This window comes from Coregonus lavaretus (assembly GCF_964263955.1).
Source record: "Coregonus lavaretus genome assembly, contig: HAP1_SCAFFOLD_780, whole genome shotgun sequence".
Lineage (NCBI taxonomy): Eukaryota > Metazoa > Chordata > Actinopteri > Salmoniformes > Salmonidae > Coregonus > Coregonus lavaretus.
This window is the reverse complement of record NW_028165203.1, coordinates 69,733-96,782: the sequence shown is the minus strand read 5'-3', so window position 1 is coordinate 96,782 and position 27,050 is coordinate 69,733. Positions and strand designations below refer to the sequence as shown.

At 42.7% G+C, this 27,050-nt stretch overlaps 1 protein-coding gene across 1 annotated transcript in view; it reads left to right on the top strand.

Annotated features, from left to right (window-relative positions):
• Positions 1-1,835: 1,835 nt before the first annotated feature.
• Positions 1,836-27,050, top strand: part of LOC311116154 (A disintegrin and metalloproteinase with thrombospondin motifs 7-like) — a gene marked incomplete at its 3' end in the record, with an annotated part of 94,765 nt that continues 69,550 nt past the window's right edge. The window contains exons 1-7 of the mRNA XM_084191279.1: positions 1,836-2,183; positions 5,086-5,453; positions 10,128-10,308; positions 11,412-11,608; positions 16,186-16,269; positions 18,294-18,418; positions 21,737-21,886. Coding sequence (XP_084047405.1) covers positions 2,057-2,183; positions 5,086-5,453; positions 10,128-10,308; positions 11,412-11,608; positions 16,186-16,269; positions 18,294-18,418; positions 21,737-21,886 — 1,232 coding nt within the window. The remainder of the gene's footprint in view (positions 2,184-5,085; positions 5,454-10,127; positions 10,309-11,411; positions 11,609-16,185; positions 16,270-18,293; positions 18,419-21,736; positions 21,887-27,050) is intronic.

Sequence of the window (27,050 nt, the reverse complement as noted above, 5' to 3'; positions counted from 1 at the left end):
GTAAAGTTTGGTGGAAGAGGAATAATGGTCTGGGTCTGTTTTTCATGGTTCGGGCTAGGCCTCTTAGTTCCAGTGAAGGGAAATCTTAACGCTACAGAATACAATGACATTCTAGACGATTCTGTTCTTCTAACTTTATGGCAACAGTTTGGGGAAGGCCCTTTCCTGTTTTAGCATGACAATGCCCCTGTGCACAAAGCGAGTTCCATACAGAAATGTTTGTCGATTGGTGTGGAAGAACTTGACTGGCCTGCACAGAGCCCTGACCTTAACCCCATTGAACACCTTTGGGATGAATTGGAACGCTAACTGCGAGCCAGGCCTAATTGCCCAACATCAGTGCCCGACCTCACTAATGCTTGTGGCTGAATGGAAGCAAGTCTCCGCAGCAATGTTCCAACATCTAGTGGAAAACCTTCCCAGAAGAGTTGAGGCTGTTATAGCAACAAATGGGGGACCAACTCCATATTAATGCCCATGGTTTTGGAATGAGATGTTCGATGAGCAGTTGTCCACATACTTTTGGTCACGAAGTGTACATGTACATTTCTTCTTCCCTTGTTTTATATACTTTTTAATGTTTCTATATAGAAAAAATTTCCCTGACATTTTAGCAAAATATAATGAATAATGGGAGGGTATTTACTTGACCAGTTGCCAATACTTTATGGTTTGAAAAGGACCAAAATAATGTTGCAAAACCATGAAATAGTTGTGCCTCCCTTGTGCGTGAACAGGTGCCCGAAAAAATTCCAAAATTCCCCCTAGTCTAGCCTACTCAAATATCGGTTTCCTTATCTTACCAAAGCTTTACCACGGCAGACATTACATTTTAAATGTTTTTTATTTATGTATTCTTCATTCTTTGACATTTGCATGTTTATTATAGACATATGTGCCAAACTGACCATCCTCTTCCGCTAGAGGGGGCAACATGATGGGGACACTTTGGAGAGAACCAGTGGTAGACCAGTGAAGGATGCCATAGGGCACGTGTCAATCTCGTTCCAAGGAGGACCGTGTGTCGGCGGGTTTTTGCTCCTTCTTTGTACTTGATTGATTATTTAAGGTCACTGATTGGTAAGGAACTCCCCTCACCTGGTTGTCTAGGTCTTAATTGAAAGGAAAAACCCAAATCCAGCAGACACTAGGCCCTCCGTGGAAATAGTTTGACACCCCTGCCATAGGAGATACACTATTCTGAGCTCCAAGATGAAAGCATAATTTTCAAAGGAAACATAATGCAATTGCACTTGATTAGTTGTGTTTATGATTTCCTTGGAGTTTTGGCCTTCTCACAGTGCATAATGCACACAGGTCCCGTTATGCACTGGTGCTCAGTGCAGTAACCTAGACGGCTATATGTCACACATATGATGAATCCATGCGAACAAGATTATACAGTAGGCTAAAGTGTCGCTGTAGGCCTATAATATACAAGCAATATGCTTTAATATTGTGTACAATCGTAATATTAGCCTTTATCGGGTGTGGGTTAGCTTATTTGACATCCAGTTCAATGTGTCAATTCGACTTTCCTCAACTATCCCACTTTATTGACATTTGCACACCATACGTATTTTTATTTTAACAGGAAACCCAAGTAATTGAATGTAATATTCTCCCCATCACCTACCATCCCCTGGGCTACTACTGAAAGACATTCATTCTATTCTCTCAAGTCCACCCACTAAACTTTATCGGAGAGGGCGGTTCTTAAGCAAAGTTTAGCTTGTTAAGGACCGTTCCTAACTGTCAGGGCTGTCGAAGGGGGCTTGATGGAAGAAAGAAGGGACAACGTCTTGTCAGCAAACAACACTTAGAGCTTACAATTCTTGAAATGCAAAAGACGCATGTGAAAATCCCCGAGGAACGGTACAACTTCGTAAAAAACTTATGAAGTTTATATCGCCGGCGTCACGCTTTCTATGCTTAAAGTGCATGGTTCTAGCCGGGTATAAGTGTTTCACTCCAAAATGGAGAGCGTTTGAAATGACAGTCGGCACAGTGAGGATAAAGCATAATTACATGTTTTCTTTCTTTACCTTCCAACAAGATGATTTACTTGCACTGCGGACTGCACGTTCTCGAGCAAAATTTCTCTCCCATTCACTTTTTGGTTGCAGCGGGGGTCTTGGCGATGTTTCACAACAGTAAAACATTTGGATTTGAACAAGAGACAGGTAAGCCAGCCTCTTGAAATCAATGAATCATTCCTCTGACATACTTTTATTTTAAATAGTTTTGTGGAATAGTTCAGCTATGCTGGCATTTTAAAATGTCAGTTACAGTAACAAGGGGACCTCTGCAGCCCATTGTACTCAGGCAACTGATCTGCCCTACGGAGCCTTTACTCACACAAACATAGCCTAGCGATGTGACTGATCTACTTAGTCACACAAACGCATCCTAACGATCGACGCAGCCTTTACACAAACATAGCCTAGTGATGTGACTGATATATGCAAGCAGTTCACTTGGGAAATATTGACACTTATGTTTTCACCCTTTTGCGAAATCCCATGAGAATATGACTCAAAACAGACGTGATGTTCCCAGGCTATACCTCTATTTCCAGCTTGTATGAGACCAGCTACAGTATTTCAGAGGGGGGTTTCCCCCCAGAGAGATCGGTCATTGAACCGCCTCTAGCGCTTCAGGCCATGCTTAAAATTCTAGTAGCCTAGCTGTAGTTTGCTACCCCAAACTTTTACTTGGGTCATGCCTGATGATGTCATAAGCACGCTCATGTTTACCTACTGTATCTGTACCTCACAGTGATAGTCACATTCCACTAGTCAATGTAAACTGTTAGGCAAACAACATGAGTGAATGGCATGAGGATTAATTGTGTTCAGTTCTTTAAATAATTTGCTTCCATTAGTCCAATAACTCAAGCTGTGGTATCTTAAAGATACCAGATACAGTAGTCAACCTAAAGTTGGCCTCACAGCTTGTGTCTTGGTGTGAACAATTAATACAAATTAAACATTTCCAAAAGCTTTAATGTGCAAGATACCAATGCTGCGTTTACTTTAGAACTTACTTTTGAACAAGTATGCCAGTTGCATGTCTCTCTCTCTCTCTCTCTCTCTCTCTCCTTCATCTCTCTCTCTCTCCTTCATCTCTCTCTCTCTCCTTCATCTCTCTCTCTCTCCCATCTCTCTCCTTCATCTCTCTCTCTCTCCTTCATCTCTCTCTCTCTCCTTCATCTCTCTCTCTCTCCCTCTCTCCTTCATCTCTCTCTCTCCCCCATCTCTCTCCATCTCTCTCTCTCCTTCATCTCTCTCTCTCTCCCATCTCTCTCCCCTTGGTCTTCCTGTGTTGTGTAGCAGCCTTAGTGAACAAGGGAAAGGCCTTCCATGAGCAGTCTAGAAACACCCTTGGGCTGTTTGACACTCTACTGTCCATACAAATCAACCTTAGTGGGTTGCTCTGGAGAACCAAGGCTAAGTGTAATCGGTTTGCGAGGCGATGGACTGGCACAGGGGAGATAGCTTGGTACTGCAGCAGTGGCATTTGGGATGGCACCTGACAGTACTGGTGGGCACCGTCCTCTATCAAAGGATTCAACGGTCTCAGGGTTGGCATAACACATTCCCTGTGAGAGCGACTCTGAACACCCCAATCAAAGAACCCAAACACTACCCTTCACCTCCTATATACCTCCACCGCGTCTCGTCCATTCAAATCAGCTACCTGGATCCTCCTGTGAGACTGGTCTGACTTTTTAAAGTGAAACTAGTTCTGAATTACTTTTGAATGTTAGGCAGAAATAAAGATGGCTTATGGATTTTTCTATTACGTCTGTGTTTTGTTTTCTAGGAAGGATTATTGCCGATCATGTTTCTATTCTCCTTTGTGAGGAATACATTTGTCACGGTCATCGCTTTTCAATTAAAGAGATTATAAAGTTATGATAAAAAGTGGATATTCCTGAAGATGGTAGTATAGAGAGATATAATATTACCATGAAGATTCAGTCAGACATGGAAAACCAATGCTTTGATGAAGCCACTCTTCCACCATTCATTTATCTTAATAGTTAATAGTGAGTTTATCTACAAAATCCTGGAAAATGTGATTGCCTCAAACGTTTAGCCTAAGTACTATGTAACAATGTGTACCTACACTGTAACTGCCTATGTAACTACTACCATGTGAATACATAGGTATGACCAGCGACACTTATGGTAAAGTGGGACCCTCTTTAATAAGCCCGTTATAAATCATGGGAGAGGAACCGGAGCCAGGGTGAACTGTCCCTCTTCTCATGCACTATTTAAACTGTCCTACATCAAGGCTGACATGACCCTGGACTGGAGCACTAGTTGGGGACAGTGACGTGTGATCCGATATGACAGATCGTGTGCAAGTGGTTTAATGGTCTCTGACATATTAGGCTAACGTTAATGTCTTCGTGATGAACCCATCTGTCTCATTTCTCACCTCATTTCATATGGGCTGTCAGTTCCTGTTAGTATGCAAAGGGTTTTGACTCTGTTTCAATATGCATACCACTACTAGCATATTACTAGCATACTACTACTAGCATATTACTAGCATACTACTACTAGCATGCCACTAGCAAACTATTAAAGTGCTGTGTGGTGCATGCTGGTATTAAAATTCATACCATTCCTTGAACGGTGCGTGTGTGTGTTTAATTGAGGGCCTTAAGCCTCATCTGCTCCTTGAAGGTGGCACAGCGGGCCAGCACGCCGCTCGGATCACCGTGACGATGCCCCCCTGCCAGGATCCGGGTGTAGCATAGGAGAGTACAGCAGACTGATCGTCACTCCATTCAGCCTCTATAGTAACCTGAAGCCCTAGTTAATTAACGCCCGTTGTGAAACCTCATCCACGACTCCACATGACTATTGCCTGCCATTGGTGGATACATACTGGGTCACATGCTCATCCCCAAGTAAAAAATACATACTGTAGCCATATCCAACCCCTGTTAAAATGATGGATAGTGTATGTGTGCCTTGTGCAGATGGAACTGTTTACAGCTTGCCCAGTTTGTTTACAACCTTGCAGTCAATTAGTAGACAGCATGTTTTTATTTCCTCTCCCAACCAGAGAGCTTTCTACAGGGGCTTCCGCAATACCAAGTCGTTCACCCCTACCAAGTGGACGCCAAAGGTCACTTCCTGTCCAACTTTGTGTCCCACCGCGTCAGCCGGGTACAGAGGCGGGAAACCCAGGGGGAACCAGGAAGTCTTGCACGGGTGTTCTACCAGTTGCAGCACGGTGGCCGCAATCTGCACTTCAACCTCACCCTCAACCCACATCTGCTGGCTCCTGGCTTCCTGACCGAGAGGAGGTACGGTGGCCTGGAGGGGGCCAAAATACACAGCCATGGCCCCTCGCTGTGCCACTTTATCGGGGAGGTGTGGGACCAGGCAACTATGAAGGGGAGGGCGGCTATAAGTACCTGTGATGGCCTGGTGAGTGAGAGAGACCATCACTGCTAACTTACTGAGATATCTGTTTTTCCTTTCACTGCCTGAAGGGTAATGCAAAACATCAAACTTTTTACTTCTGGAACTTATCTGTCCCCAGGGTAACAAGTCGAAGTAGAAACACAATTGACCCAAAACAAAAATGATCAATGCAAATGACTGGGCCTAGGCCGTTCCTTTTCTGCTTTGGTTCTGTGCATGAGACTGGATAAAAGTGTTAAATGGCATACATTATTATATTATCATTATACAAAATCAAAGATGTATTACATTTAGGTGAAATGTAAAATGAGGGTTCATTGGAGGTTTTCTTGTGTGTTTTATTCCTCAAGCTCTGACAAAAATATGCTTTGCAATAAGCAGTAAGTACTACTGCAGAATGTAGTATGTAACACTGGCTTGAGCCTAGTCTGACCTTACCTTGTTTCAATCTTTAAACGCACGTCTGAACAGATGATGTTTATGTATTTTTAAAAGAAAAACAGTTTTCTCTGAAGTCACTACGTGCTGTTGGCCTCATTCCTGCCCTGTTAGTATAGTTATATTATTAGATTGCACCATCCATGGAAAAAATCACTGGCTGGTTGCTGAAATAACCTGTGAGCTGTGCTTGAGAGGATGCGTTTGATATATCACATCACAAGTGTTAGAGCGCTTTTCATCTAAAAGCAGGCTGGATGTCATCGATGACGCAGGTGTGTGTGTGCAAAACATCATCATGCAGCCATGAACAGGTCAAGCGATGGAGCACGTGTTAATAAGTGCTTATGCATGATCCATTTACATCTCATTGTCTTAATTATCCCATCTCTCCTCTGTTACCGCTGTCCACATCCCATCTCTCCTCTGTGTTCTCTGTCACATCCCATCGCTCCTCTGTGTTCGCTGCCACGTCCCATCTCTCCTCTGTTACCGCTGTCCACATCTCATCTCTCCTCTGTGACCGCTGTCACATCTCATCTCTCCTCTGTGACCGCTGTCCACATCTGCTGGTTAGCAACTGGTTGGCAACATGACCGTAGCACCCAAGAGAGCAATGTCAAAATCTCATGCATTCTTGACATATGGTCGTCCGTCCGTCTCCCCGTCCCCCCCCTCTGTAGTTTGGTGCTGTAGCCATCTGTTGTTATCTTTGTAAAACAGTAGAAAACGTTTTTGCAAAAAAGTTTGGGGATTCATGGTTGCATTGATTGGATTCAAAATCTCTGCAAAGTAAGTTTCCAGCTGGTCTTGCTGTAATAAATGTTTCACAATGCCAAAGTCACATTACACGCTTTAGGACATTTCTGATGAAACTGCAGTAGGAAACCACGAGCCCTATCCAACAATATCATACCATACCATAATAATGGCAGACGCAAATGGAATGGCATCAAACACCTGGAAACCATGCGTTTGATATATTTTATACCGTTCAACTGATTCCGCTCCAGTCATTACCACGAGCCCGTCCTCCCCAATTAAGGTGCCACCAACCTCCTGTGGATCATACTGTTACATTATTACTGAATTCCTTTCTCCCTACAGGTCCTATCCAACAATATCATACTGTTACATTATTACTGAATTCCTTTCTCCCTACAGGTCCTATCCAACAATATCATACTGTTACATTATTACTGAATTCCTTTCTCCCTACAAGTCCTATCCAACAATATCATACTGTTACATTATTACTGAATTCCTTTCTCCCTACAAGTCCTATCCAACAATATTATACTGTTTACATTATTACTGAATTCCTTTCTCCCTACAGGTCCTATCCAACAATATCATACTGTTTACATTATTACTGAATTCCTTTCTCCCTACAGGTCCTATCCAACAATATCATACTGTTACATTATTACTGAATTCCTTTCTCCCTACAAGTCCTATCCAACAATATCATACTGTTACATTATTACTGAATTCCTTTCTCCCTACAAGTCCTATCCAACAATATCATACTGTTACATTATTACTGAATTCCTTTCTCCCTACAAGTCCTATCCAACAATATCATACTGTTACATTATTACTGAATTCCTTTCTCCCTACAAGTCCTATCCAACAATATCATACTGTTACATTATTACTGAATTCCTTTCTCCCTACAAGTCCTATCCAACAATATCATACTGTTTACATTATTACTGAATTCCTTTCTCCCTACAGGTCCTATCCAACAATATCATACTGTTTACATTATTACTGAATTCCTTTCTCCCTACAGGTCCTATCCAACAATATCATACTGTTTACATTATTACTGAATTCCTTTCTCCCTACAGGTCCTATCCAACAATATCATACTGTTTACATTATTACTGAATTCCTTTCTCCCTACAGGTCCTATCCAACAATATCATACTGTTTACATTATTACTGAATTCCTTTCTCCCTACAGGTCCTATCCAACAATATCATACTGTTTACATTATTACTGAATTCCTTTCTCCCTACAAGTCCTATCCAACAATATCATACTGTTTACATTATTACTGAATTCCTTTCTCCCTACAAGTCCTATCCAACAATATCATACTGTTACATTATTACTGAATTCCTTTCTCCCTACAAGTCCTATCCAACAATATCATACTGTTACATTATTACTGAATTCCTTTCTCCCTACAAGTCCTATCCAACAATATCATACTGTTTACATTATTACTGAATTCCTTTCTCCCTACAGGTCCTATCCAACAATATTATACTGTTACATTATTACTCTATTCCTTTCTAATAATATATCTTTCCATGTCAGCCTTTTTCTATTTGTTTTAGAAATTCAAACTTTTGCATACAAACAGTCAAATTTGTGATACTTCTAAGTGACTGTAAATGCTTGTAGGCCCCACAATAAGGGACTTTCCTAAATATGGCCAATGGGGAAACTTTCTCAGAGTATCCTCTTAAATGTCCATGTTCTTCAACAGTCAATTATCAGTTGAATCCAATGTATATACTGTATAGTGAATCTGTCCTTTAAACTCCTCTTCGAACCCGGAGGAGGGGAACATACTGGACTGGAAATGTTGTTTATTTTAAAATGATAGCAATTGGATATATTGACGAGCGATCGACCAGCTCCAGGCCCACGGCATTTCATTTGGCACAACCCCACATCTCGCTCTAAGTTCCACAGCTACGGCTGAGCCAGAACCCCAGAGGCCAGAATGCTGGGTTGAAGACGGTCATAAATCTAAACGATTGTTGCAGAGCATTCTGATTTAGCCACTACAGTTATGACTCCATTTCAGTTGGTGGGTTTTCTCCCATATGTTCTTGTTTTGCTCCCAGAGTGAAGGGAAAATAATCGCATGATAAATCACAAGATAACTCGCGTTTATGTAATACTATAACCTAATGGCACATTTTCATGAGGCTGAATGCATTTATTTCTCTCTGAAGCAATTTTGACCCATCTCCCATCCAGTAGAATGTGCTAGCTGTATTCTTCCATATCAAAGCATTTGTGATCCCTTGTTCTCCCAGTAAAATGTGCTAACTGTATTCTTCAATATCAAAGCAGTTGTGATCCCTTGTTCTCCCAGTATAATGTGCTAGCTGTATTCTTAAAAATATCAAAGCAGTTGTGATCCCTTGTTCTCCCAGTATAATGTGCTAGCTGTATTCTTAAAAATATCAAAGCAGTTGTGATCCCTTGTTCTCCCAGTATAATGTGCTAGCTGTATTCTTAAAAATATCAAAGCAGTTGTGATCCCTTGTTCTCCCAGTATAATGTGCTAGCTGTATTCTTCCATATCAAAGCAGTTGTGATCCCTTGTTCTCCCAGTAAAATGTGCTAACTGTATTCTTCAATATCAAAGCAGTTGTGATCCCTTGTTCTCCCAGTATAATGTGCTAGCTGTATTCTTCCATATCAAAGCAGTTGTGATCCCTTGTTCTCCCAGTAAAATGTGCTAACTGTATTCTTCAATATCAAAGCAGTTGTGATCCCTTGTTCTCCCAGTAAAATGTGCTAACTGTATTCTTCAATATCAAAGCAGTTGTGATCCCTTGTTCTCCCAGTAAAATGTGCTAACTGTATTCTTCAATATCAAAGCAGTTGTGATCCCTTGTTCTCCCAGTATAATGTGCTAGCTGTATTCTTCCATATCAAAGCAGTTGTGATCCCTTGTTCTCCCAGTATAATGTGCTAGCTGTATTCTTAAAAATATCAAAGCATTTGTGATCCCTTGTTCTCCCAGTAGAATGTGCTAGCTGTATTCTTCCATATCAAAGCAGTTGTGATCCCTTGTTCTCCCAGTATAATGTGCTAGCTGTATTCTTCCATATCAAAGCAGTTGTGATCCCTTGTTCTCCCAGTATAATGTGCTAGCTGTATTCTTCCATATCAAAGCAGTTGTGATCCCTTGTTCTCCCAGTATAATGTGCTAGCTGTATTCTTCCATATCAAAGCAGTTGTGATCCCTTGTTCTCCCAGGATAATGTTTTTACTGTGTTTTTCCCCTCTTGCTTAGGACAATTAAAAAATATATATTAATAAAGCAATTCTGACCTCCTTTCTCCCTGTACAATAGGACCACTATATTTCTCATAATACATTTTGACCTCTCATAGAATGTCCTTGTTTTATGACTTTTTTTTTATATTAATAAACCATATTTTTCTCATAACAAAAGCAATACTGACCTACCTCCCTCTCTGTAGACAGGGCTGTTCAAGCTGTCCCAGGAGGAGTTCTTTATCCGGCCATTGGAGCGGTCTAGTGATGAGTCGACGGCACCACAAGTCCACATTATCTATAAGCGCCACACCTCCCCCACCCAAAGCCAGTTGGTACAGCCCATCTCTGGAGACCAAACCACCAACAGTACCTGTGGGGTCAAAGGTGAAGCATCCCGTCTTGACTTGGCATCACACACTCCAATATAGAGGCGAGAGCCCTTAGAGGATGAGGCTATTCCAATACTTTCAAGATGCACCCTTCCTTACCTTCCTTGAAGTAATAACCAATTGGACAAAACAAGGATCCCACTTCTGACACCAACTGATTTATGTGTCAGATCCAACCTAACCCATCCAGATGGTGACCGGTCAGTGATGCTTCATGGAAGGGAGGATGTATTTTCTAAGTATTCAAACGGGGCAGAGTACTGGATCTATCACACAAACGCACGTACAGTACACACACACACTCTCTAGAGGTGGAGGAAGACAGCCTGGGAATAATTGGGCTGGTAATAGGGCCTGTTTGAAATACCAGGAGCCTTAATTAAGCCCTGAAACACATTGCAGGATGAAATATCAGAGAGGCAGTATTATGTAAATATGCCATTAGGAATTCATTGCAGGCCCCGGGACTTGAACTATTTTGAAAATAACTCTCTCGTACTCACTTGAACGTGCACTTCACTGGAGTATTGGTTGACTTCACCCACAGGGAATAGGTCAAGAGAATTGATGGAATATCCTGCAGATGGCTGGGGGTGCTAGAGAGAACCAGGAAGGATCAGCTGGCTTAGCAGGAATTTTAGGAGCGACTGCTTCAACCAAACTTCTTTCTCAAGCATGCATTAAATCCCCACTGCCTCTCTCACAGGGTTAAGTGTGCGTAACGCTCACTTGAATTCCCTCAAGACATTTAGAAAAGACTAAAGTTGCACTGTTGTACTGTCTACACAGCCTGTTTCTTTATATAGCCCTTGTGATTTTCATCACAATGCATCAGTGTGTACTGTATAAGTTCTAACTCTATTGCCACACATATGATGTGCAGTTTTGGACAAATACATTTGACTATAGTTGGTGTAACTGAGCTAATAAAACACATACAAAATGTACATAAACATCCCTTACAAGTATATGGTGTAACAAAGTTCAAACCAATCAAGGATAAGACAAAAAAAGTCTGCCTTATTCCATTGTAGTTTAAAACACAATACTAAAGCTGAAGCTCTGCAACCACACTATTTGTCACGGCTCCGCCCTCAGATCCAGCTGCGTCGTTGGAGCGTGTGGAGAGGCAACGGGAGCGCTGGGAGAGACGCCAGCGGAGGAAGAGGAGGATACGCCAGCGTTCCATCAGCAGGGAGAAGTGGGTGGAAACGCTGGTGGTGGCCGATTCCAAGATGGTGGAGTACCACGGGACCAAGGGCGTGGAGAGCTACGTACTGGCTGTCATGAACATCGTAAGTGTCTGGTAGCCCTCTCTGTCTGTCTCACTGGGTTTTATTTTGGTAGGAGTTGGTTGGTGGATGTGGTCAGCAACACCAAAGCTGTGGGTTTGATTCCCACTATTACCAAATATGGGCTAGGGTGCTGTGTGTTAGCTGGAAGTAGCCTTTGGTCTGCTGAAATTCCCTTTTTTTATTTTCAGTGCAAACTTCTTGACCCTACTCTAATACTGTCCCACTAACTTGGTTATAGTTCAAGGGAATTAAGCGTCATAAAACTTGATTTACGCAATAGCTTCTTTGGTTAGGCAGGCTGCAGCCTTGACAGTCATTCTGTTGTCACTGTATGTACTGTAGGTTATGTAACATCCATGTCAATATCATCCAAAACATCCCAGCTTGGCTGGCTCAATACCTATGCTAGATGCTTCCATGTGTTCCACCCTCATCTCATCTCTGTTCTGTTAGTATTGTGACATCATGTTTTGTTTTATCGCTCCCTCCCCATGTACTGTAGCCTCATCCCTCTGTTTTATCGCTCCCTCCCCATGTACTGTAGCCTCATCCCTCTGTTTTATCGCTCCCTCCCCATGTACTGTAGCCTAATCCCTCTGTTTTATCTCTCCCTCCCCATGTACTGTAGCCTCATCCCTCTGTTTTATCGCTCCCTCCCCATGTACTGTAGCCTCATCCCTCTGTTTTATCGCTCCCTCCCCATGTACTGTAGCCTCATCCCTCTGTTTTATCGCTCCCTCCCCATGTACTGTAGCCTCATCCCTCTGTTTTATCTCTCCCTCCCCATGTACTGTAGCCTCATCCCTCTGTTTTATCTCTCCCTCCCCATGTACTGTAGCCTCATCCCTCTGTTTTATCTCTCCCTCCCCATGTACTGTAGCCTCATCCCTCTGTTTTATCTTCCTCTCTCTCTTTTTCCAAATGACTACAACTTCCTGTGAACTGACCCTTGGGTTTTTAGCACTTCCTGGACGGAGGCCAGACCAAGTCCTCTGACCTCGTCCTCGCTCTATTGCTGTTGAGCGCATTAGGAAACTTTGAGCGCATTAGGAAAGGTTTGGTCCGGCTGCAGCTGCCAAGGAGGGCAAGCACAGGACGGCGTATCAGGAAAGGGGATTTCAATGACAGAGAGCTCCCCTGGCTTCACCGGATCTGGCGGACAATAAGAAGGACAGGAAACACACATTATCCTCCGCATCCTCTCAGGTGTCTTGTTTTTCAGTCCTGCAAACCTCTGCTTTGAACTCCACAGCCTCTTGTTATTGTGTCAACGGGAACTGAAGCGATCGTACAGTGAGTGAAGGGCAATTCCATGATAATGGAATTACACTGAGACTCCGATTAATTTTCTCTTTAAAATGTATACCAAACAAAAACCATTTGATTTTCAAAGTAAAAAAAAAACATGGAATTATGCTACATAATCACTACTTTTAACAATTTCCACTAAACATTTTACAAAAACACATTGACAGTCCTTGTGCATAGAGTTCTATGGTTTGTTAAACTGTCTCGTAATTCCGTTGCCATGGAATTTCCCTGAAGCAAATCAAACAGAGATGGCATTATCTTCCTCAGGAGACGCAGGAGCTTTCTTTCCATTGTGTAAGGGCGGCCATTTTGAAACTCATTAAAAGGGTGAAGAAAGATGGTCTTTCGACAGCTCTCGCTTGATGCTGTCCGTCTGTCTTCTGTGGGATGCTGTCTTCAAACTACATTGACATGCAGGATGACAAAGAGTATTTAAATATTCCAAAAAGTTATAATTGTGTTTTGGGTTAATAATTCTCTTTTTCATATAAAATAAAATGCAGCTAGTGTGAGAGAAATGTGTCTCGATGATGATCTAAACTACAGGTCTTTTTATTCTAAGCGTTACAAGGACAGATAAATTGGTTGTGTGCGGTTTAACTTCAAAAGGCCTTTCATGTTGTGAGCCGTTTGGACCATACCTAGTATGATAGAACAGTTTGTTCATTTGGGTACACGGCAGGGCAGCAGGCACAAAGCCTATTTGAGTTCCAGTGCAGTGCTATTTGTTCAGCTATGCGTTTCATCTCTTTTAAACTGAAGGCTTTCCCTGCCTTTGGCAGCGGAGAAAGTACTGGGACTCAGGGACAACTAGCATTTATGATGAAAGAGTCCCTTCATACATTGTGCTGGTGATATGCTGTCTGCAATGTCACTGTGACAAAGCCCTGCCTGCAGAGTTAGTGCTGTGTGGAATGCTTTCCACACCAACAAGGGATGGGAGTGGATTCCAATGTGACCAATGTCAGGATATTTTTTTCACACAACATCCAAACAACGTCAAAAAGTAAACATCAATAAATAAAATGTACGCTCATATTGTTTCCACGGAGGGGATCCCAATGTGACCAATGTCAGGGGAATTTTTTCAAATCATTGGAACTCAGTTCATAATATCAGCTCAGCTCAAAATTTCCAAGTCATAATATTCAATATCCACATAAGGTTGAGGTTTGGTGAGCCTTTGTAACGTTCACTCAACCAACTTCTGGTCCTAAAGCAGACGAAGTAGGCCTAATTATTTGATACGTTTGACCACCACTGTAAGTATCGGTAATGACTCATTTTCTCAAGCGTGAAATCCAAAAGCTTTGGTCCGTGACCACAATGCATCACTCTGACCAATGATGACTCAATGGAGAAGGTAAATATGACTCCGTGTTGTGAACCCTGGAGAGCTACCGTCCTGTAGGTTTTCACTCCAGCCCTAATCTACCCCACCTGATTGTAATAATTAGCTGGTTGATTAGCTGAATCAGGTTAGTTACAACTGGGGTTGGAGTATAAACCTACGGGAGGGTAGCTCTCCAGGAACAGGGTTGGTACCAATACTGGAGTATAAACCTACGGGAGGGTAGCTCTCCAGGAACAGGGTTGGTACCAATACTGGAGTATAAACCTACGGGAGGGTAGCTCTCCAGGAACAGGGTTGGTACCAATACTGGAGTATAAACCTACGGGAGGGTAGCTCTCCAGGAACAGGGTTGGTACCAATACTGAAGTGTGATACTTCACGCAGCGTTTCTGGATAGATATAACTTTAGGCAACCACTTGTAGCTGTCACCAACGGCTTCAAGAGTAACCGCACAATTCTGTAGATGGACTACATCAAGACAAGCAGTCCTTCACGCATCTATTTTGTATGTCTACTTCTTCCCGTCAGACAGGTCCATTATTTTAAGCTATCATCACACCAAATCAGAACAGGAAAGGTATTAGCATTGGGTCCTTGACTTCAAAGCATAATGAGGAATAAGTAACCCTGGAAGAGTTAGGGCTGATGAACCAGTCTAAAAGTAACCCTGGAAGAGTTGGGGCTCATGAACCAGTCTAAAAGCATAAGTAACCCTGGAAGAGTTGGGGCTGATGAACCAGTCTAAAAGTAACCCTGGAAGAGTTAGGGCTGATTAAACCAGTCTAAAAGTAACCCTGGAAGAGTTGGGGCTCATGAACCAGTCTAAAAATAACCCTGGAAGAGTTAGGGCTGATGAACCAGTCTAAAAGTAACCCTGGAAGAGTTAGGGCTGATTAAACCAGTCTAAAAGTAACCCTGGAAGAGTTGGGGCTCATGAACCAGTCTAAAAGCATAAGTAACCCTGGAAGAGTTAGGGCTGATTTAAACCAGTCTAAATGCATTAGCCAGCACTTGGCTCAAACACATTAGTAGTCTGCTGCCATGAGCCTACCTCCTCCTGGAGAAGGGAGACAGTTCTTAGTGAAAATGAGCTCTCGCTTTCTATTTACCCAGGCACCCTAGCACCCAGTCAGTGAGCCTCCTGAGCCCCTACTTAATGTAGGACTAGAAACCATAAAGCTTGTGTGTGCGTATTAAGATGTGACCTGAAAACGGAGGTGTGTGGGTGGCTGCCTCCCCCAAGATGTTGCTAATCAGCCAGGGTGAAAGCTGCTGCTGCTACAGTTGGTTGTTTGTTGTTTCCAGAAAATCAAAGGAACCCTTAATTCACTACAACAGCTTGAGAGATAACAGGGAGCGAGGGATGGATGAAAGGAATGAGAAGAGAGCGGGAAGGTGTGTGTGTGTGTGTGTGTATAGAGATTTGCCAAATACCTAAAGAAAAGCAGTATTATACCCTCCTGAAAAAGGGAAATGTGTAATTCAAATAACCTGGCCATCTGTCTCCTGAACTGAAAAGATGGAAAATGTTTAGACTGTAATCTGCCGAAGTGAGAACCGTGGATGTTGTTTTCTGCATCACATTGTTGCTTAGGAGAAATGTGAGCAAAGTTGTTATCAATCATTATTTTGTGTTATCTAGAAACTACGTTTCTGAATGGATTTTCCAGACAGACTCATGTATAACTAATCATCACTGTCTGCTTTGCCAGTGTGGTAGGAAACATTCCTAAGTAGACAAGATAGTCCATTATTTATAATGATCGTGATATACCTCATATGAACTGTATACTGTGGTCTCAATAAAATAGAACACAACAGAATGGTACTGGATTGACTATTTGTTGAGAAGGAAAACTTTTTGCCCCAACCCACTGAGTCACGTGCTAAATCATGTCCATTCTGTTTCAGGTGTCAGGGTTGTTTCGTGATGCCAGCATTGGAAACCCCATCAACATCGTAGTGGTTCGTCTGATCCTGCTGGAGAAGGAAGAGGTGATAGAATCACAAAGCTCTGCACGTTACAAACACTGTTAGCCAAGTCATTGGAGCTCCGTTTAAAAGTCAGATTTACTGAATCAGTGTTGAAAGACTTACAAACGGTTCAGTTGTGACATCAAATTACATTTACATTACATTTTAGTATTTTAGCAGACGCTCTTATCCAGAGCGACTTACAGTTAGTGAGTGCATACATTTTTTTCATACTGGCCCCCCGTGGGAAACGAACCCACAACCCTGGCGTTGCAAGCGCCATGCTCTACCAACTGAGCTACACAGGGCCACAAATGACTGCCAGATCTTAATGACAATGACCCTTAATCTTATCCTAAAACAAAACTGCCAGACTGACCACATCAAGATATTTTAATACCCCCCAAAAAAGTAGCACAGATAGATAATTATGAATTGATTACAAATCCTAACTCAAGTAGGCTGCAATAACAGATTCAAATGGCTTGAGGCCCAGTGTCATACCAGGAAATGGAATATGTGACGCACATTGTGAAGATGGAACTGCATGATGACGCGAAGTTAAGTTGCCTTTCTTGGAGTCGAGACAAAATTCCACTCTTGTTAAAACTAGTGTATCATCATCATGTCTTGTCGCTTAAAGAAGCAGTTTTGCTCTTGGTAATTGGTTTAAACTAGTTCCAATGTCATTTTCCCTGAACAATAAAATTATATTATTAGTTTGTGTAATGATGTGAGGAAATTCTGACTACAGGCCTATTGCACTGCAAAATTGTAGAGATATTCTCCAATTTACTTTGTTGGTGGAGGGGGTGATAACAGAGAAGCTCATTAGCGAGAGAATGAAAGAGAGAGATGGATAGCGCTAGCCCCATCTGACTCCTCTACGCTACACTTCCCCCTTCAGCCTTGTCGTCATCATAGCCAGGGCCTCAGTTACATCCTTCAAACAGCATTTCACATCAGAACACCATTAGCCTCTTCTCATATTTGTCTCCCAGCGTAGGAAGAATAGGCCCCATACGCCCTCCCCACAACGTGTTAGGAAATGTAATGTGTAGCTAGCCCTGAAACACATCTCTCTGAAGCCTTGGTCGCGGTTAGTGGCTAATGGTAATAATGTAGTCTGAGAAAGGGCATGTAGGGTAAGTTTCCTAACCATTCCTTAACCGGATCTTATCTAACTGTTCTAGGTGTCTCTGTTTTAGTGTCTATACTATGAAAAAGGTTGTAGTAGAAAAAATAATTGGGGTGCCAGGTTCAAAAGGCATACATTTGAAATAAAGGGAAAAACCTGCATTCAGTGGAATATTCTTTACGTTTTTATGTATTTTTTTTTAGGAGCAGAGGTCAGAACAAACGGATACGTTTCGGCGACAACCTTCGTCAAACGCTGACTAAGCCTATCGCCAAAACACTGAGTGCTGGTTTTTCAATTTTTTAAATGTAGTGTCTAGACGTTGACCCAACCATATAGTCTAGGTTCCCTTTTCCTATTGGTCGGCATAGCTACTAGACTGTCAATGTTTACATCCCTGCAGAGGAAAGTCTGTGGTTGGCCATAATATGGCTCTCACTTGGTTGTCACTATCTCATCATGCTTGAAAGTGCACATTTTGAACCTTTAAATGCAATTTTAACTCCTAAAGGTAAATCTAACTCTTCATCAAGAGCTAATAGCTCAAAGATACGACAATATGGCCAATTTGTTCCTTTCTAGAATGGCTGTCTAGCAGAAACAATCTCCCAGCAACATCTTTTAAATGTCTCTAAAGCAGTGATGTAGTGGTAAACAAAATAATTGGTGGGTAAACTCTCCGGTTGTAATGCTTCCTATTCTTTCAATGCATTTCTCCACAAAAGGGGTGTAAATTGTGTTTACTGGACCACTGCTGTAAAGGGACCAGACAAACGTCTCAACCAGAAAATGTCATTATGACTTCACATGCCATAAGCTACAAAGCTTTTGGAAAGCTCACCCCTGTTCATGAAGGTATCTGATGTGTCATTGTCTAACGTAACGATGACATCCCTGTGGTTGGCAGGGAGACCTGAAGATCACCCACCACGCGGACAACAGCCTGAGCAGCTTCTGTAAGTGGCAGAAACGGCTCAACGTGAAGGGAGAAGAACACGCGGTCCATCACGACGTGGCCGTCCTTCTCACCAGGTAACCAGTGACGCATCCACACACACCAGGGCTGAATTCCATTTGCAGTCTATTGGGGAGAGGATGTACAGTTGAAGTCGGAAGTTTACATACACCTTAGCCAAATACATTTAAACTCAGTTTTTCACAAATCCTGACATTTAATCCTAGTAAAAATTCCATGTCTTAGGTCAGTTAGGATCACAACTTTATTTTAAGAATGTGAAATGTCAGAATAATAGTTGAGGGAATGATTTATTTCAGCTTTTATTTATTTCATCACATTCTCAGTGGGTCAGAAGTTTACATACACTCAATTAGTATTTGGTAGCATTGCCTTTAAATTGTTTAACTTGGGTCAAAGCTTCCCACAATTAGTTGGGTGAATTTTGGCCCATTCCTCCTGACAGAGCTGGTGTAACTGAGTTAGGTTTGTAGGCCTCCTTTCTCGCACACGCTTTTTAAGTTCTGCCCACACATATTTTATAGGATTGGGGTCAGGGCTTTGTGATGGCCACTCCAATACCTTGACTTTGTTGTCCTTAAGCCATTTTGCCACAACTTTGGAAGTATGCTTGGGGTCATTGTCCATTTGGAAGACCCATTTGTGACCAAGCTTTAACTTCCTGACTAATGTCTTGAGATGTTGCTTCAATATATCCACCTAATTTTCCTTCCTCATGATACCATCTATTTTGTGAAGTGCACCAGTCCCTCCTGAAGCAAAGCACCCACACAGCATGATGCTGCCACCCCCGTGCTTCACGGTTGGGATAGTGTTCTTCGGCTTGCAAGACACCACCTTTTTCCTCCAAACATAACAATGGTCATTATGGCCAAACAGTTCTATTTTTGTTTAATCAGACCAGAGGACATTTCTCCAAAAAGTACGATCTTTGTCCCCATGTGCAGTTGCAAACCGTAGTCTGGCTTTTTTATGGCGGTTTTGGAGCAGTGGCTTCTTCCTTGCTGAGCGTTCTTTCAGGTTATGTCGATATAAGACTAGTTTTACTGTCGATATAGATACTTTTGTACCTTTTTCCTCCAGCATCTTCACAAGGTCCTTTGCTGTTGTTCTGGGATTGATTTGCACTTTTCGCACCAAAGTACGTTCATCTCTAGGAGACAGAACGCGTCTCCTTCCTGAGCAGTATGATGGCTGCGTGGTCCCATGGTGTTTATACTTGCATACTATTGTTTGTACAGATGAACGTGGTACCTTCAGGCGTTTGGAAATTGCTCCCAAGGATGAACCAGACTTGTGGAGGTCTACAATTCTTTTTCTGAGGTCTTGGCTTTCTTTGGATTTTCCCATGATGTCAAGCAAAGAGGCACTGAGTTTGAAGGTAGGCCTTGAAATACATCCACAGGTACACCTCCAATTGACTCTAATGATGAAAATTAGCCTATCAGAAGCTTCTAATGCCATGACATCATTTTCTGGAATTTTCCAAGCTGTTTAAAGGCCCAGTCAACTTAGTGTATGTAAACTTCTGACCCACTGGAATTGTGAAACAGTGAATTATAAGTGAAATAATCTGTCTGTAAACAATTGTTAGAAAAATTACTTGTGTCATACACAAAGTAGATGTCCTAACCAACTTGCCAAAACTATAGTTTGTTAACAAGAAATATGTGGTGTGGTTGAAAGAACGAGTTTTAATGACTCCAACCTAAGTGTATGTAAACTTCCGACATCAACTGTATACTGAACAAAAATATAAACGCAACATGCAACAATTTAAAAGAGTTTACTGACTTACAGTTCATATAAGAAAATCAGTCAATTGAAATAAATTCATTATGCCATAATCTATGGATTTCACATGACTGGGCAGAGGTGCAGCCATGGGTGGGCCTGGGAGGGTATAGGCCCACCCACTTGGCAGCCAGGCCCACCCACTTGGCAGCCAGGCCCACCCACTGGGGGTTTATTACAGACAGAAATACTCCTCAGCACAACCCCCCACCCCCCTCAGACGATCCCGCAGGTGAAGAAGCCGGATGTGGAGGTCCTGGGCTGGCGTGGTTACACGTGGTCTGCGGTTGTGAGGCCGGTTGGAAATACTGCCAAATTCTCTAAAATGACGTTGGTGGCAGCTTGAACATTAAATTCTCTGGCAACAGCTCTGGTGGACATTCCTGCAGTCAGCATGCCAATTGCATGCTCCCTCAACTTGAGACATCTGTAGCATTGTGTTGTGTGACAAAACTGCACATTTTAGAGTGATCTTTTATTGTCCCCAGCACAAGGTGCACCTGTGTAATGATCATGCTGTTCAATCATCTTCTTGATATGCCACACCCGTCAGGTGGATGCGTTATCTTGCCAAAGGAGAAATGCTCACTAACAAGAATGTATACAAATCTGTGCACAAAATCTGAGAGAAATAAGCTTTTTGTGCGTATGGAACATTTCAGTGATTTTTTTTTTTCAGCTCATGAAACATGGGACCAACACTTTAAATGTTGCGTTTATATTTTTGTTCAGTGTACATTCGATGCACTCTCCTCTCCTTACTTGTGCTTTCTGAACAGTAGTAGTTATTGGTGCAGTCCTTGAAGCTGAAGGAAGTGTACCGTCCTCCTTTCAAGCATTCGATGTCCTCTTTTTTTTATTTTCTTTCTAATTGCCTAACATTGATTTCTCCTCACCATTCTGTCATGGAGGACAGTCCTTTTCAAACCATGTAACTGTAACAAAACAGCCTTGAGATCCTTCGCCTACCTTCCCCTCCCATTGATGGCCTGTTATTATCCATTGTGTTTTACCACCCAGAAACTCGTTGTATTTTCCATTGTTAATTGAATAGACCTTAATTTCTTCCTCCCTCGCTCCATCTCTTTCCACTCAAAGCCACTCATTAATCCACAACTCTTTTGTTTGACGAACTAGTTCAATTAGAGGCTTCACCAGAACTTGAATTTGAGCAGCGCAACAACAAGAATATTTGCAGAGATTTGGTGACCTTTTTCAGATGGTAGTTGGGAGCTCCTGAGTTGGGCTTTTCTGCAACTGTGTTAATTAATTAGCTTTTCCACAGAGACTTATCCATCCGATCATGCTCTTGATAGATGCAGCACATTAAACATGTCAAAAGTAGGAAGTGTCACTTTTCTATCGAAGCCCTCAGTACCGATGATGTTAAAGCTCATTGTTGTGCTCTTCACTGCAATGTTTCAGTCCTGCTCTCCCTCCCTCCTCCTCCTTTCCTCCTTTTCCCTCTCCTTCTCTCCCTCCCTCCTTTCCTTTGCACTCCTCCTCTCCTCCTTTTCCCTCTCCTCTCCCTCCTTCTCTCCCTCCCTCCTCTCCTTCTCTCCCTATCCTCCTCTCCTCAGAAAGGACATCTGTGCGGCCATCAATAAGCCATGTGAGACCCTGGGCCTGTCTCATGTAGCGGGCATGTGTCAGCCCCACCGCAGCTGCAGCATCAGTGAGGACACGGGCCTGCCGCTGGCCTTCACCGTCGCCCACGAGCTTGGGCACAAGTAAGTGTTGGGCACATGGACACACACACTCACACTCTGACACCACACCTCCATATAACTTTCTGTCACATGGTTGGATGTGTCACATGGTTGGATGTGTCACATGGTTTGATTTGTCATCTTCTCTGCCATTACAGGTTGAATGTTAAGTGTTAGTGCCTTCACAAAGTATTCATACCCCTTGACTTATTCCACATTTTTGTTGTGTTACAGCCTGAATTCAAATTGGATGAAATATTTACAAAAATCTCACCCATCTACACACACTGCCCCATAATGACAAAGTGAAAACATGTTTTTATAAATGTTTGCTAAATTATTGGAAATGAAATACATATCTAATTTGCATAAGTATTCACACCCCTGAGTCAATACTTTGTAGAAGCACCTTTGGCGGCGGTTACAGCTTTGAGTCGTCTTGGGTATGTCTGTATCAGCTTTACACATCTGGATTTGGGGATTTTCTCCCATTCTTCCCTGCAGATTTTCTCAAACTCTTAAATTACATGGGGAGCGGCAGTGAACAGCAGTCTTCCAGTCTTTCCACAGATTTTCAATGGGATTCAAGTTTGGGCTTTGGCTGGGCCACTCAAGGACTTAAACATTCTTGTTCTGAAACTATTCCAGCGTTGCTTTGGTTGTGTGCTTGCGGTCATTGTCCTGTTGGAACGTAAATATTTGCCCCAGTCTAAGGTCGTTTGCACTCTGAAGTAGGTTCTCATCAAGGATGTGGCTGTATTTGGCTCCATTCATTGTTCCTTCTATCCTTACCAGTCTCCCAGTCCCTGCCGCTGAAAAGAATCTCCATAGCATGATGCTGCCACCACCATACTTCACGGTAGGGAAGGTGTTAGACGGGTGATGAGCTCTGCCTGGTTTTCTCCAGACATAGCGCTTTGCATTCAGGCCAAAGAGTTACATTTTTGTCTCATCAGACCATAGAATCTTTTGCCTTATTATCTCAGTCTTTCAGGAGTGGCTTCGGTCTGGCCTCTCTCCCATACCCAGATTGATCAAGTGCTGTAGAGACTGTTGTCCTTCTGGCAGGTTCTTCCATCTCAGCCAATGAACTCTGTAGTTCTGTCAGTGGTTATTGGGTCACCTCCCTGACCAAGGTCCTTCTTGCCCGGTTGCTCAGTTTGGTCAGACGGCCAGCTCTAGGCAGAGTCTGGGTAGTTCCATGTTTTTTTCCATTTCCCAATGATGGAGACCATTGTGCTCTTGGAAACTTTTAACACTCTAAAATTGTTTTATACCTTTCCCCAGATATACAGTGGTCTCCAAAAGTATTGGAACAGTGACACATGTGTTGTTGTTTTGGCTCTGTACTCCAGCACTTTGGATTTGAAATGATACAATGACTATGAGGTCAAACCCCCAAGACATTCTAACCTCTCAACATTTCAGTTACAACCGGGAAGGTTAGCATTTTTGGGAGGGTATGATATTTGTGCGTCTAACTTTCTCACTCATTATTCACGATTCATCCAGGATTATCCTTAATCATGGTAGCATCCACATTAATGTAGAAGTGTTTAGAAACATATTATATTTATAGTAAAAATGACTCTCAAATGACACTACATTATTTACCATTAATTTCTATTGGGCACAAAATAATCTGAAACACAACCAAAACAAACAGCAAATGCATCCAACAAATATGTAGACTCACAAGTTTGATTCAGGCATTACGTGCTATGAATATTTGATCAAAAACATAACTTTTTACTACTTTAATACATATATAAGTGAATTTGTCCCAATACCTTTTGTCCCTTCAAATTGGGGGACTGTCCCAGCCCAACTGTGTACAAAACGTGTTGTAACGGTTCACCCGATATGGATGAAAATACCCTTAAACTAAAGCTGACAGTCTGCACTTTAACCTCCATAGTCATTATATAATTTAAAATCCAAAGAGCTGGAGTACAGAGCCAAAATAACAAATGTGTCACTGTCTCAATACATTTGGAGCACACTGTATGCCTCATCACAATTCTATCTCAGAGATCTGCGGACAGTTCCTTCATGGTATAGTTTCTGCTCTGACATGCACTGTCAGCTGTGGGACCTTATATAGACAGGTGTGTTTATTTCTAAATCAAGTCCAAACAATTGAATTGGCCACAGATGGACTCCAATCAAGTTGTATTGACATCTCAAGGATGTTCAAAGGAAGCTAAATTTGGAGCCTCATAGCAAAGGGGTGTGAATACTTATGTAAATTAGATATTTGTATTTCATTTTCAATACATTTGCTAAAATGTCTAAAAACATGTTTTTTTTTTACTTTTTCAGTATGGGGTATTGTGTGTAGATGGTTGAGAAGAAAATATGTAATCCTTTTTTAATTCAGGCTGTGACACAACAAAATGTGGAATAAGTTGAGGGGTATGAATACTTTCTGAAGGCACTCTATGTGTCATGTGTTTGAATGTCTGGGGCTATCAATCAAGAAGACAATTTAATTGAAGTTTGAATGGCTTGACGTCTAGATTTGACAATTAATGAGCAATTAAGTCCATCAAATACCCAATTATCTGCTTACAGTTTATTCTGCATGAAATTATTTAGAGTGGCACACAAAATGGTCCTTGCTGCGACAGTATTTGAATTATTAATTCAATATTCTCACATATTGTTAGTCAATTTACTAGGACTAAATTAGTTCACAGAACAAAACGCCCAATTAATTTAAGATTAGTGCGTCAGAGTGGGTATTGGTTTTGCACATGGCATATTCTCTGCCCTCTTTCTCAAGCAATCAGATTCAGTATAGGCAAACATGTTAACCAGCACTCCAATGTTTAATGCATTAAATGGATTACATTATCATATATACCATATTTACATTCTGCTTTTGCATAAAATGTAAGGCCTGTGACTGTGCACAGGGATTCTCTAAATCATTAACTTACTAGCTAAACATACATAGAACATCTAATTGAACAAACATAATTTCTTCCTCTCTGAATATTTCATGTTTCTGTTATATCAGCAAACACATTCTACCCGCTGTGATGCATTCCGCGTCATTGAGTACCTGTTGTTCTTTGACTCAGTACCTGTTGTTCTTTGACACATTCTACCCGCTGTGATGCATTCCGCGTCATTGAGTACCTGTTGTTCTTTGACTCAGTACCTGTTGTTCTTTGACACATTCTACCCGCTGTGATGCATTCCGCGTCATTGAGTACCTGTTGTTCTTTGACTCAGTACCTGTTGTTCTTTGACACATTCTACCCGCTGTGATGCATTCCGCGTCATTGAGTACCTGTTGTTCTTTGACTCAGTACCTGTTGTTCTTTGACACATTCTACCCGCTGTGATGCATTCCGCGTCATTGAGTACCTGTTGTTCTTTGACTCAGTTGTTTCCAGTGATGAGAGTACTCACTGGGCACAAACTGGTTGAATCAATGTTTTTTCGACGTCATTTGTCAACGTATTGTGACGTGGAAGCTACGTGGAAAATTCATTTGGATTTTTAAAAAAAGTATATACGCAAACTGTTGTATCGAGGGTGAGATTTCAACCACAGGATTATGTCATCATGGTCACCAAATTTCAACATATTGAAAACTTGTATACAATATATTGAATTTGTACCTTTTTAAAACAACGTCAGATCTTCAACGTTATTTCCACTATCAGAAGAAAAAAATAAGCTATAGGCTGGGCAGCACTTCCTGCTGGAGAGTTGATCTATCTACAGCTTCCCTTTGGTCTCCTATCCAGGGTTTTAACCAAGCCCAGCCCTGCTTAGCTTTGATATTTGTTACTGACTATTACCAATGTGCTATTGTGACAATTATTTTTAGATCCCCACTTAACAACTAAATAGATTCACTGTTGCTATCGACATCAAAGGGTAGGTTTAACAGAGCAAATGAAATGTCATATCACTCATATTGTCAATTATGCTATTTAGGCCTATATAGCGTTTTTCAAAGTCATCAACAGCTATTGTTTTAATTCAACCCAGGATTCAACACAAAATAAACAGTACAATAGGCCTAGGGTTTCAAGCTCTGGTTGATTTCAAATGTAATGGTATTTAGTGATATTGTTTGTGTCACGATCGTTCAAGGAAGTGACGGACCAAGGCGCAGCGTGGTAAGCGTACATTTTATTTAATTAACGTACTTAACACACACGAACAAAAACAACAAACCAAACGATACGTGAAATCCTAGGTTAACACCAAAACAAACCATACGGAACAAGATCCCACAATGACTAGTGCCAAACATGCTGCCTAAGTATGTCCCCAATCAGAGACGAGAAACAGCTGCCTCTGATTGGGAACCACCCTGGCCAACATAGATCTACACAATCTAGATCAACAACATAGAAAATACAACAGACACTACACACCCTGGCTCAACATTAAAGAGTCCCCAGAGCCAGGGCGTGACAGTACCCCCCCCCCCCCCCCCCCCCCCCAAAGGCGCGGACTGTGACCGCGCCACACAAACACAAGAGGGTAGGGGCCGGGTGGGCATTCCGCCTCGGAGGCGGATCCGGCTCCGGGCGTGACCACCACCTTTTCTCCACCTCCCCGTTGCGCCCCTGGTCTGGTCTGGCCCCGCTGACTGGAGCTGGACTGGACACCGGTGGAGCGGATTGCTCAGGTTCCGGAGTGGAGCAGCTGACCGGTGCCGGACCAGGCACCGGTGGAACAGGCACGGGCCGTGCCGGACTGGACACACGCACCACTGTCTTGGTGCGGGGAGCAGGAACGGGCCGGACCGGGCTGACGACGCGCACCACTGGCCTGGTGCGGGGAGCAGGAACGGGCCGGACCAGGCTGACGACGCGCACCCCTGGCTTGTTGCGGGGAGCAGGAACAGGCCGGACCGGGCTGACGACGCGCACCACTAGCTTGGTGCGGGGAGCAGGAACAGGCCGGACCGGGCTGGCGACGCGCACCACTGACTTGGTGCGGGGAGCAGGAACAGGCCGGGCTGGACTGGGAACACGCACCATTGGCTTGGTGCGGGGAGCCGGAACGGGCCGGGCCGGACTGTGGATACGCACCACTGATTTGGTGCGGGGAGAAGGAACGGGCCGGGCCGGACTGGGAACACGCACCACTGGCTTAGTGCGAGGAGCAGGAACGGGTCGGGCCGTACTGGGAACACGCACCACAGGCTTAGTGC